The sequence below is a fragment of the Montipora foliosa genome, chromosome 8 (assembly GCF_036669935.1).
Source record: "Montipora foliosa isolate CH-2021 chromosome 8, ASM3666993v2, whole genome shotgun sequence".
Lineage (NCBI taxonomy): Eukaryota > Metazoa > Cnidaria > Anthozoa > Scleractinia > Acroporidae > Montipora > Montipora foliosa.
In genome coordinates this window covers 45,392,902-45,406,201 of record NC_090876.1, presented here as the reverse complement: position 1 = coordinate 45,406,201, position 13,300 = coordinate 45,392,902, and the positions used below count along the sequence as shown (strand labels likewise).

Genomic DNA, 13,300 nt, shown 5'->3' with positions numbered 1-13,300 from the left:
ATTGGAGTTGCGTATAGATTTTAAAGGGACGGTATCACGCTATTTTAGTAAAATTTCAAACACGGCAAAAATTAAATACGAATAGCACGTTGTGCCATGAATATATTTCATATCTTGTCAGTGGTTTGTCAGGAATGTCACACGTATGGGACTAATTTAGGTTTTTACCCAGTTCTGAGATAAAAACAGCAAATTTAGCATGACAGTGCCCCTTTAAGCAGATGCAAAGAAAACATCACCTTGTTATTGCACTGTTTTACCAACTGTGCTATCAAGCCAGCTAGGTGTTTGGGCCCGTTTCTCGAAAGACCCAAAACCTTTTCCGGCCCAAAAAGCCATTTGTGAGCCTGCCATCCGCTTGTTCAGGAAAGAAGAGGAAGGGGGGGGGGGGGGGGTAGTTTCTAAAGAAACTGTGGTGCTGCGTCGGTGGGGAAGTAGTATACAAAAATTTGGTTTTATCAACGGAGTTGATAATGTAAATTGGCCACCGTACAGAGATTCTACAAGCTGACTTTTCGAGCGTTAGCCCTTCGTCAGAGCGAATGGAGGAATTGTGGGTTACGTGTAGTTTTTATAGTAGAGTAGGAGCTACGCTATTGGTGGTACGTAACTTGGAAACGTGAAAAATAGGAATTTATTAGTTAAATGAAAAGCGTTCGTTAATACCGTGAGGATTAAGGGTGCCGATTTGGAAGATAAATTTTTGTTCCAGATTCTTGCGGCTTTCCGTCGCACCTAGATGTAGGGAAAGGCCGCAGATAGCCATGTGTTTTTTGGAGTGGTTAGGGAGATTAAAATGGCGACCGACTGGCTTAGATGCATCTTTGCCATTCTTCTCAACATCGCGAAGGTGTTCGCGGAATCGGTCGCCTAGTCGTCTAGTACCTGTCTCGCCAATGTATAATTTATTGCATAACGTACAGGTTATGCAATAACTGACATTTGTGGAGGTACATGTGAAACGATCGGTGATCGTCTTAACAGATCGCTTAGGTCCGGATATCTTCCAAGTGTTAACAATGAAAAGACAAGTTTTGCATCGTGAGCGCGCATGTTCAGGAAAGCCGATCTTTTAAGATGTTTTCAAGGCAACAAAAGGCAAACTAACTTTAAAGTTTGACGCCTTAAATCCTACTGTACCCGTTCTTGAGATACAGAGGGAATTGTGACACCCGAAAAGGGTCCGTAAAGTTTCGGGACTTTCGGGAAACGGGCTCCTGGTCACTGTGAAAACGGCCTCAACGCAAGCATAATAAACACTATCACAAGCACAAGCATCAAAATTTTTCTCTTGCGTTCGGTTTATGTCGTGTGAAAGACCTTGTCTCACCAATTAATTAAGCACTAGTAACAGATTCCCCGCGTGTGAGTATTTCAACAAAAGGGCGGAAGCCGTGGTTGATTTTGATGCTTATGGCGAAGTTCGTTTTCACTTAGCTTAAACTGCTTATACTACTCACTCTCTTGTGCTTGCGTCGCTGCTTGTCACGGTGAGAACCAGGCTTAACGGGCACAACAAAGGAACGAACATTTCAAATATTCCATATCATTCAATGTTGATTCTGTTGTTTATTTGGTTGCAGGAATAAATGAGTTAAAATCATCTTTTTTGCTAAATTATCTTACTGTTTTAGTATATATGGCGAATACATAAATGGGTTCAGTACAGCGCAATACTGCCGCCTCTGCCACCGCACACGTTGCAGCTCTTCTTGCAGTTCGTCTTCATGTAATTCACAAAAGTGTGTCGGCAGTATCCCCTTTGGGCCCAATTAGGGCAATTTCTGTTACTGTCTACACAACCTAAAAATGACAGACAATATAGACAGCATGAAAAAATGACGGCTAGTAAAGACAGATAATATTTTTTGTACTATTACTTTAGACTTACAAGGTTCATTCGGACACGAATTATATGCTCACTGTGTTTCACAGTGTTTTGTTCAAACTGTTAATTTATCCGTTCCGATGAGTTTCTGCTCTGTCCTGTAAACGTGCTTTACGGCCGGTCGCTAATCTTAGTTTAACTAACAACGGGGAATCCTTTTGACCAGTAGACGTTTTGCCTTTTTTTCCGCAATTTATCGTCTCTGCGTGTTGCCAAAGAATACACAGACATAAACAAATACAAGGAATACATAATATATAGTATACACAGGAACCATAATTTGTATACAAACCAATTAAAAACACTATTAAGTATAGTTTTTACTTAAATTAAGAGTAAGAACTCCTCTTGTCATTTTGCCTTATAACTTGTTCCAGCTTAGAGCGACGTATTGTTTTCTTTGCTTGTTTGTTTTTTACCTGGTTGACTATCTGGTGCCAAGTAAGGGCTAGCTTCATTTTCAAACAAGTCGTTGTTTACCTAATAAGCTCAATGATGCACGCATTTTGATTGGTTCTCACCTATGACCTATTAGACGACAGAAGCATTGCTGAAGTCGTGAATAAGTTTTATTTTGCCTCCACTACAGAGCTGGATACTCGAGATATTGGGCGCGTTGGCCAGCCAAGTCAGCGTGCCATTTATTTAGCACTGGAATAGGTACAAAAACATTTATACATCTACTGAAGAGAAGAGCAATGCACCAGAGCCGGAGACGAAATCCCCTAAAAGCCAACAGGTGGAAAAAAAAACCCGGGAACGTGTACCCTCTACCAAGGCAGTGATGTGACCCTTAGGGTTCTAGGGTATTCTTAATGAAAAAAACTGTTTACAACGTAAATGAACGCTATCAAATACAGCCAAACAAAGGCATATAACAATTAACGAAACTGGACTTGTGCGCGCGGGGAAGTCTACTGTAACCGTAGAATGCCTCGATCGCTTAACGGTTGCAAAATACAAACCACGGTCACGTGGTCCTTCAAGTTTTCAAGTTCTTACTACTCTCAACCAGGCCTCTGCTTCGTGCCGGCAAAATAGCAATTTATGCTAATAAGGATTATCACAATTTATATACTTCTTTATTGCATAAAACAATTAGATTCCATGTTGCCGTGCGTTCAGTAATATATCATTGACAGAAGACGTCAAATGTTGTAAGAACACCAGTAACACACTCCGCGCCGCATTTTTGTTTATTGTCCCATTTTGACGTCATCTGTGATCTAAAACGTATAAGACGGAGGCTAACATAGAATCTATTTGTCAAACAAATTCTACATAAACACAAGCAGTCGATATTTCCATATTCATGGTCTTGATCATCATCCTTAAGCGCGGACCGGTTGGCTCCGTTGACTGGATCCGGACTATCGTGCAGGAGTTTGTGAGTCCCAGTCCGGCTGGACCAACCCTCAGCGTCTTTGAATTACTGAGGACAAAGTACGCTGCCCTTGAAATTACATCCGCAAACAGTTAGACTCTCAAGTCTTCCCAGATAAGGACTGTAAGCCATAGGCCCCGTGTCAAAATCCTTGTTCATAAATTCTGTGGGACGTTGAAGATTCCAAACACTGATCGAAAAGAGCAGGGCAGGGAGTCCTCGGTGTTGTGGTTTGGTCTAATCGAGGGCCAAAAGTTTATTACCCTCTGGGTATGAAGTGTAAAATGAAGACGTATTCTTCACTTCACTTCGCTTATATGATCTTCATTGCAACCAAATTAACGATATCTGTTACTTTGTGATGTAATTTAATAGAATAATGGGGAAGAAACTAAAGTCTTACTTCCACCACTGCCGCCGCCGCCGCTACTAGGGAATTAGGGAGCTTACGAAACGACGACGTCGACGGCAACGACGACGCTACAAAACAATAGGTTTAATAAGCAAAAACAATGGCTCTGCACGCTTTGCACGTGCGTTTTACATTTTAGTACATTTCTTTGCCGTCATCTCCTAAATGACGACGTGAAATGACCAAATTCAAGGTTCTGTGAAGGACGTTAGCACATGACGATGAATTTTCAGTTCTCTCTCTACGCTTCCAACTCACTCATACCAGTTTAATTCCTCGACAGTTACTACACATTTTTAACGCGAAACTCCATGAAATAGTTTCGTACTGATATGAATAACGCGAACTCGTATTTTAAAATGAAGTCCTCGTTGCCGTCGCCGTCCTCGTTTCGTAAGCTCCCTATTTAAGAAAAGGCGACGGCTACGACTACGGCATCGCCACAAAACAGTAAAATCATTGGTTAAAAGAGCATAAATCATCGTGCTGCACGTGCAGCACGGATTTTAGGACGGATTGTTGCGGTACTCAGCATAACGACGACGTGAAATCACCAAAATTGAGGTTTTTACGACAACGTGCAACAGAGAATCTTTCATTCTCTGTTTTCGCTCTGAAACCGCCCGTACCAATTTATTTTTAGGATACTTCGCCCATATTGTAGGACGTGAACGACACTGAATAATCGCGAAAGACTTATGATAGAGCCAAGTTCCATTTTGAGGTGACGTTTTCGTCGACCGTCGCCGTCGTAGATCTTAAATTCCCTAATTCCTCCTCCACCTCCACCTCTACCTCCGCCCCCTAATCATAAAAATCGATTATTAGACCAAGAGTGTTATAACTAATCATAAAATAAGATGCAATGCAAAGCATATTTGTGACGAGTACGTGACAGTGAACACCCGTTGAAACGCAAATGCCAAAATGGAGGGAATGAGAACAATATTTTATCCTTAATTAAAAAAACAAAATTATAAATTCAACATTTATACAACTTCAGTCCCATATATTGCATGTTTAGAAGTTTGATTTACTAACTAAAATCCCGCTTACTAGCTGTTGTACCTTTGTTGCGTTGTATTAATCAGAGGGATTCACATGAATCCATTATTTAACAGCTGTGAACAACTAAATGTCAACACAGCCAGAGCATCGATAAGTACATGGTGCCTCGACAGATTGTTCCTAGTGCCGATTCCTTATGTTAACCGAAATTAATGTTATACATTTTCTTCCCCATGTTGCTCTGCGCGGGCGGATTACCTTTGTCAGTACAGCAAACAATTGTTAAAACGAATCGCGCTTGCAAAAGGTGATCTTGCACCAAGGACTGAAGGTTGCAGAGTTTCCAATTTCTTTTCCCCTGGAGCAACCGGAAGTCTGATAATTCCGTGACGTAATTTCTGCACCGAATACCGTGAACCAAAACACACGAGAACAGCTTTCCGTAGGGTTTGATCATACCGCAATTCTGAACTTTTCGGACTACAATTTCCGAAATACCGTGCTTAAAATTAACCGATACTACATTTCCGCAGACCCAACGTTCCCCTCCTTGAATAATGCGTAACACCCCAGAACACCGTAACACTTCGGAGTGTTCCGGTGTTCTGGGGTGTTCCGGAGTGCTCCGGTGTTCCGGAATGTTCCGGTGTTCCTGGTTTCAGTACATGCCGTTTCACTGGGTTATTTACTATCTCATATACAACAATTGTTGAATCTGATTAGTTAATCCACGCCAATATATATGTTTTAAAAAGGTGTTTCTTTTTTTTGTCAAACACATCGTTCCATTCTATCATAGAACCTTTATCAACAGAAGTGTCGGAGTCAAATGTTCTGTCACATGACTTGTATCCTTCGCTTACATCTGACATCATGGCGACCATGTCGGTGCACTGAATGACTGCGAAAAATTCTTTTATTCTTTTGGGAATTAACCAATATCAAAAAGACCATAATACTCTTTGTTTTTCCCGCCAAACTGTTGCATAAGCATTGTTTTCAGTTTCTCTTGGGACCATTATAAGTCCCAAGAGTAAATAGAAACAATGCTTATGCAAAATGAATCCGGAGGGACAAACAAACAGCATTATGGTCTTTGGCTGATTTGGTTCAAAACGCAAGCGACGTTTTGCTTATGTTTTGTACACGAAAGCTCAATAACATGGCCGTCTGATCACGTGGGAGCAAGCCAAGAATTATAAGTCACGTGACAAGATGATTAAGATCTTATTTTTTTTTTAACAGAATGGCCACTCACTGTCATTCTACAAAGCATAATACAACAGAAATAATACAACAGGATCTTTTAGGGTGCGTTCGATTGACCCTATTCCGAAATAATAATACGAGAGTGATGATTTAAAATGGTATGTTTGGAGGTTTGAAGCAAAAAGGATAATAAAGCATTCTAGCCGCTGATTGACAAATTTAATGTGAATCTCCGTAAAAACGAAGGATCCATGTATTCTTATTCCAGAATAGGGTCAATCGAATGCACGCTTAATCATGCCCCCCGACATACACCGTTCTCGCCAATAATCTAGTCAGCGGTCTCTCTAGGTACTTCATGCTATTACACTTACTTGCGATGTAACCATTGATCCAGTTCACGTAAGAGCTGACTCTAGCGTACACAGAGAACGTATTTCCGGGACAAGTTCTGCTTGTCACCCAAGAGGCCGCTCCCCGAACGACCCACCTTCCATTCTCCAAACAGGATAGGGGTCCACCGCTGTCACCATTGCAGACGCTACTTCCCCTTCCTCCTACGCAGACCATTGAGTTCTCATCTACAGTTCCTCCATTTGTCCTCCTGCACCGGCTGTGTTCTGCCACTGGAGCGGGGGCTTGTTTGAGATTAGTAGCAAGCTGATTGGTTGATGGGCTGATGCGGCCCCATCCTGGTAATTAAACGAGAGTGATGGGAAAATAAGGAATTGAATTAGGAGGGGGAATACAATTTGAAGACAACTCTTTGTCAGTGTTCAGAAGGCCTCTTACGCATGACCAAGGAATATTTATTCACCGATATTCACCGAGCCTAAGTTGAATAATTGTTTTAGTGTAATTACATAGGTGATTATTTGAAAAATATACATTTTCCTTGAAATATTTAATGTCTTCGTCTGTCGCTGCGACCAATCAGCACAGCGAAATTTTCAATAATTACCTTTGTAATTATACCAATACTACTTGGTATAATTTTCAGCGGTGAATATTTAACAATTATTCCATGAGTGCGCGTTGGATATGAGATGATAGATAGCCAACGAGGCGCGTAGCGCCGAGTTAGCTATAATCATCTCATATCCAACAAGCGCGAGTGGAATAATTGTTTTATTCAAAACGCTCCCCAAATATAGAAAACTAATACACAATAAAAATAAAGAGGCCCAAAAAATCACGCATATGCTTGCCGTGTTTGTAGATCTTGGTATAATTAACAGCTATCCACCGAAGTAGAGGTGGCTAGCGGTGAAAATATCCAACGGTAAATATCCACCGACACTGAGGTGAATAGTTTTTTTAGTATATACTAAAACAGGGAGATAATATACACCACAAAAAATTAATTTTGATGTTTTCTTTACTTGTCACGGATGCAAATCGGGACGCCATTTTTTCCTGAGTTGCTCGGAGGTAAATAGCACAGGATATCCGGAGTTTGACGAGCCAATCAGCGCGCGAGTTCAACACTATCCACTGTTTTAGTATATACTAATGGCTCATAACCCATGATGGCTTAGCCAATCAAAACTCTCGAATTGCACTATCCAATGATACAGTTTTTAGTAAAAGAATTTAGTGTTATATTCACCGCGCTACCCGGTGAATATAACATTGTGGAGGCGCGGCTGCTAAGCCAATCAAGCACTTTTCGTGCCTTTTTATCTTGTTTTAGCACGTTGTTTTGCACTTTCTTTATATTCACCGCCGAAAATTACACTAAAACAATTATTCGCCTCAGGCATAGCGAATATTGGTGAATATTTACCTCGATTACGTCTCGGTAAATATTCACCAATATTCAGTTTACCTTCGGCGAATAATTGTTAATTATTTATCCGACTTGATCTAATCTGCTTTAATGAGATTTTATTTGCACTTAGTTTTCCTGATTTTCAAGATCATTTGTGCTAAGCATTATTATTGTGGGCGCTCTCCATTTAAAAGAACTGACCGGCAAGACCGGGCATTAGGAAGGAATAACTCTACAACGTCTTCAATATATCACACTTCGAGAATGGTGTATATTCCTCCGGAACAATGCAAGGGATTATCGTGCAAATGTTTCTGTAAATTGTTGCATTTTCTTTGCAAACTGATGGGTCTGGCTGGCCAGTACTGACAAAAGGAAAGCACCCTGTGATTATTATGCCAGTAAGGTTCATGATGATGATGATGACGAACGATCATGTGTTTGTAGAAATTTTCAAGAATCCACGGGGTCGTAGAAATTTCCACGAATCGACGCAGGGGCTGCAGGAATTACTTCACTCAGTGGTTGGTTCAAAGTTCTCGCGCCACTTCTTCAACCAATCAGGAATGAAACCAAAGCCAATCGTGGCTATCGCCTTCCCATTTTCCCTCGCTTTGTGTCGGCTACGTGTTATTACTTCGAGTTTTGATTGGTTTACTGGATTGTCTCCATCCTTTTTGATTGGCCAATTACTTTGGTTTTGGTTTAACGACACTCGATTGAAACTCGCTCTAAACGATCATTTGCAGGTTGCTTTTACTAGTTTTTTTGGCCAAAGCTATTATTAAGCCTGGTTCTCACTATTGACGACAGCAGAAGCACAAGTATCAGACACTTCACAAATATTGGCCTGTTCTCAACTGAGTGGCTTCATAGCTCAGTTGGTAAGAGCACTACACCGGCATCATAGAGATCATAGGTTCGAATGCCGTCAAAGTCACCTGAATTTTTCCCGTGTCTTTAAAGAGACAATTGCTTCGATTGTCTAGTTAGTGGTATCATTTCTCCAATTGACCTCTAAACCGCACTTCACAAAGTTAACATTTGTTCGGAACACTGCCTTGCTAACCAAGAGTTTATCATTGCAGGAAAATATGACATCTTTTCAGGAATCCGTAGGAATAGGCCACTTTAGGAAATACCATAATACTCTTTGTTTGTCCCCCCCCCCCCCCCCAAATTTTGAATAAGCATTGTTTTTGTTTTCTCTTGTGACCATTGTAAGTCCCAAGAGAAACTGAAAACAATGCTTATGCAAAATTTGGGGGAACAAACAAAGAGAATTATGGTATTTTCCAAAGTGGCCTAATATTTGCAGGACTCTTGTGGGAATCTAATACCGTATTTGGTGAGCGGAAATATTCTATGACTTTGTTACGCTTTTCGCGGTACGTCCGATAGTAACAATAATAATAATAATTATTATTATTATTATTATTATTATTATTATTATTATTATTATTGTTATTATTACTTTTATTATGATTACCATCATCATCATCCTCATCGTTAACATCAACATCCACATTATCATCATCATCATCATAAACGTCTTCGTCACCGCCATCGTTCATCATTATCACTACTGTTATTGCGTATGAAATTAGAAAAACGCTAATCTGATGATTTACCAAAGCAACATTCGGCCATGACAGGTACATCATTTTTGAGCAATTACCTGAAACATAACAGGTGGTTCCTGTACCGACGCGAGATCCGTGTCTGGGCAGACAGATAGTACCAACTTTACTGCTAAGTTGCGCTGGTCTCGCCAACTGCAACAGAGCAACATCGTGGCGCAAATGTCGCATGCTGAATTGAGGATGTTTAATGACTCTTTTTAAATTAACTTGTTCACCTCTCCCCCTGTTGTGAGCACCTGTTGAGACATAGGTCAAGTAATATACTCAGTTTGCTGGCCGTTCCATATTCCCGATGTGACAAACGGAGCAAAAATCAATTTCGTTGAAACTACTTGATGATTTAATCAAAACTTATCAACTTTCATTTCGATAGCTATCCCTGAGGGCTGTCCAAGGTTATAACGCAAATGAGATTCACGCTCAATGGTGTAGGCGTCACAATGCGACCCTTAAACTGGGAACTTTTACCAAAACCCTAACCAAAAAGTAATACATGAAGTTCTTAGGCTAAAGACGACGCCTTGTGACACATGTTTCACATGTATACTTAATACCATAAATCTCATCATGTAGCTGTCGCTGTATTGAACATGAACGCTATCCCTGAAATGATGCGTTGTGACACGCTACCTGGTTGCTTAAGTTAAAATAGTGTTGAATTTTGGTGCCAGAGTGCGCGGGCTTTGATTAATTAAGGCCGATTAACACTCAGGACCTTCAAGGGCGGTTCCTTTTTAATAAGATGTGCAAATGGTTACCCTTTTTCGTTTCAGATGAGGACAAACAACGTTCGCGTTCATAGACCTGGTGGGTTGTTATAAGAACTTAGGTCATCTCATGTTGTCTCCATTGGAACATTTAACACTCCTCGCCTTAACGAGGCTCGAAATTAGGGTTTTCCACAGGTAAAAGTGGATATCGAATGGAAAAGAATAATAACACTGCTGGTCTTTTTAAGGGTGTCTGACAGCCCCATTGCCATGGCAACAGTACAGGACTGCTCATAGAAAACTTCAGTTTAAGAATACAATAATACGACTCCTATTTGTATGGAAAAAATCAGGGTAGATCACCGAGCGAAGTTTTGAGGTATTCCTCAACATTTCTAACAAAGGGTGGTTCCCAGATTTTGCAGTCTGATATGCTCGAGTCATGAGCGTAAGTAGGGAACTTAAGATCTACGACGCGGCCGTCAACGAGAACGTCACGCAACAACGTTTTCGTCGACTACACTGTTATAGATATTAAGTCCCCAATATAGCGTGTGAGGCCTACATCTACAGGCTTAGCTGAAAACCCATTCGAGCCTTCTTAAATGCGGTTTTGCTCATTAAAGGGAATCAAGGCTATGTTAATCATAGTATGAACTTACCCAAAAGTAATGTGTATCTCGACGGGTTACTGCTGCTATAAACGCAATGGGCGGCTGTCAAGGCCCAATTTTGGTTTAGAAGAGACGCTCCGCAGGTGTGACTGGAGCCAATACGCAAGGATAACTGCCACGGCCACGAATGAGGTTGGGCTTCCTGGCCTCCAACGATTCGAGACCCGAGAGCTTTCCTGCCGCACTCTGTTAGCGAAAAACAAAAAGTGTCAGTTGCCAAGAATATGAAAACTCGACGGCTATGAAAAACATCTGTTCGTCTCAAGATTTTACTCAATAAAATTATGTTGGCGGATGATCATTCTCTTTGCTACAGCATTTGAACTTCCAATGATTGTGATGAATGAATGCAAGTTACCTAAATAAGATTTCAAGGAAAACTGGAAACTGGTATGAAGAGTGCCTCATTTAATTTGTTTCTCTGACAGGGTATACAGGTTGTTAATTGCCAAGTTTAAGAAACTCTGTTTTTTAAAGTTTTTTTTTTTAATCAGTGAGTCGCTTGTTTCAAAGATCCAGCGATATGATATATCTTATTACGCCCATGTGCTCGGACCGTTCTGTAATTTCATCGTCTTTTCTTCTACGTTTCTGGGAAAAAATACGAAGCGCGTACTGCCCTCGGACCAAGTTTATTAGAGGTCTGTAGTTTGGACAGAGATTTCAATTGCTGGTTTTCATTCACGTGATCAACAGCCATGTTTTTCAACGAAAAAAAAAGGAAGCGTTTGCATAATAATAGAGTTAAATTCCCGGAGGATTTGGTCGGGGCACCAACATGGCCGCCTTTTCTTTGTTTTGGGCACCAACATGGCGGTCGTGACGTCATGTGAAAACCGAGAATAAGAAAATAATTAGCATTCAATTCGCTGGCAACATATCTTACTACGCCCATTTGCTCGGACCGTACTGTTCTTTTTTCTTTTCTTTTTTTTTTTTCAGTTTTGGAATAGAAAGTTAAGAAACCTAAGCAACAACGAGGACGTGACTATTTCAAAGCCACGCGATAACTAATCATTATTACAACCCCTTTTCATTTTCTGTCTACGGTGTGCCAGTTAGGCAAGGGTAAATTTTGCTCAGGCTGCTGCGTTTTCCGGGCACAAAACATACCTTTCGCTATTTGAAATTTCTAGATTACTAAATTCCAGCTACAAAAAAGAATTTGTTCCTTGAGTGCCCGTAAGTTATACTTAAAGTTTCCGAAGTGTTGTGTTGAACAACTTCTCTAAAATCTCAACATTTCAAAATGAAAATACTTAAATTACGACTGCACCTTCTGTGAGCGACGGCGCCAAAGAGATGACCAACAGGATAGAAAGGACGAACATCCTTGAAGGTTGTGCGGAGAAACAGATGCAAAGATCATCCTTTTATCGAACTTTTTCTGCTCTTGTTAAATAGCTGTGTTTGATTTTCACATCTGCTGAACGGGCAAAATACTCTGTATCAACAACTTTTCTTAACAACGTGAAAAGAAATTGAAAAGAAATATTTAAACTCGAGATGTGATAATGACATTAAGAACATCGGAAAGCAAGGTGCAAGAGCTGTGTTTGAGATGTTAATGGATCATCCGCTACTAACAACAACTTTTCAAAGGAGACGAAGTAGCCTGCAACAATCGCAGTGACACTTTATTTTCAAAACCCACCAACAAGATCTTATTCAGGCGTCCTTTCTGTCAACTTGAACTTCGAGAATATTTAAGTAGCTGGACACCTAAGCCGCCCAAGTTCACGACATGACTAGAATTAACTATTGAAGGGTAATTTGAAGTGCTATTTTCTCAACACGTAAACCATATGAGCGTTTGCTCTACTAATGGAATTGGACTCACAAAACGGGATATAGAAAAAATTATCCGTTGTGGGAATTGAACCCAAGACCTTCGGCTTAAATCACCGCTGCTCTACCGACTGAGCTACAAGTTAAGGTCAAACAAGGTCGAGTCGATGTCAATTTCATGGCAATGGATATGTATAAGTAGTGGGAATGGTTTTGCAAAACTCTGTTTTCTGGAGGTGTTGCGTCATGCACGAAGATATTATTTGAAAACGTTTGTATGTTGCACTCAACGGTTTCGTTCTAAGTAGCATAAAATGTAATGTTCTGTGAATAAAATTGACTTACCTTGTTAACGTGATGTATATCTTCTGGCCCTTTTGATTTTAAGTGCGGTTTTCGGTAAGCTAGGCTCGTCTAAACTAATGGAGACCCAGTCAAAATCAATTAAGTGTGAACGGCTCCTGACAGCAGTTTGGATAACGATCGAATTGCGTAGCGAGTGAATCGATAGGGTAGTACATACAAGTACTCCCTTAGATTTTATAGATTGAGGCCGGGGTTAATTTTCCAGCAAATTTTTTCGTCTGCTCCAACAGCACTTTGAAAGAACTGTTCTGGCTTGTCTTAATTAGCAGTGGATCTAATTGGGCGACCTGTGCTGAGCACATTTATTATGTTCGTTTTAAATTCATTAGGTTATGTGAGGTTATCCGCTACGAAGCATCCAGTTTTTTTACAACGTATGCGGTAATGACTCAGTTCCCTGTTACAATTCTAGGCAGGCTGCTTACACCGGTATCGCATACAGGAGAA

At 40.6% G+C, this 13,300-nt stretch overlaps 1 protein-coding gene across 1 annotated transcript; it reads right to left on the bottom strand.

The window, feature by feature from the left end:
* Positions 1-1,549: 1,549 nt before the first annotated feature.
* On the bottom strand, positions 1,550-12,080 carry LOC138013427 (chymotrypsinogen A-like). The gene is made up of 5 exons (XM_068860512.1): positions 11,976-12,080; positions 10,688-10,885; positions 9,351-9,551; positions 6,276-6,593; positions 1,550-1,803 (listed from the first exon to the last, which is right to left on the bottom strand). The coding sequence occupies exons 1-5, from the start codon at positions 12,028-12,030 to the stop codon at positions 1,661-1,663; spliced, it is 915 nt and encodes a 304-aa protein (XP_068716613.1). The 5' UTR covers positions 12,031-12,080; the 3' UTR covers positions 1,550-1,660.
* Between the last annotated feature and the right edge of the window lie 1,220 nt (positions 12,081-13,300).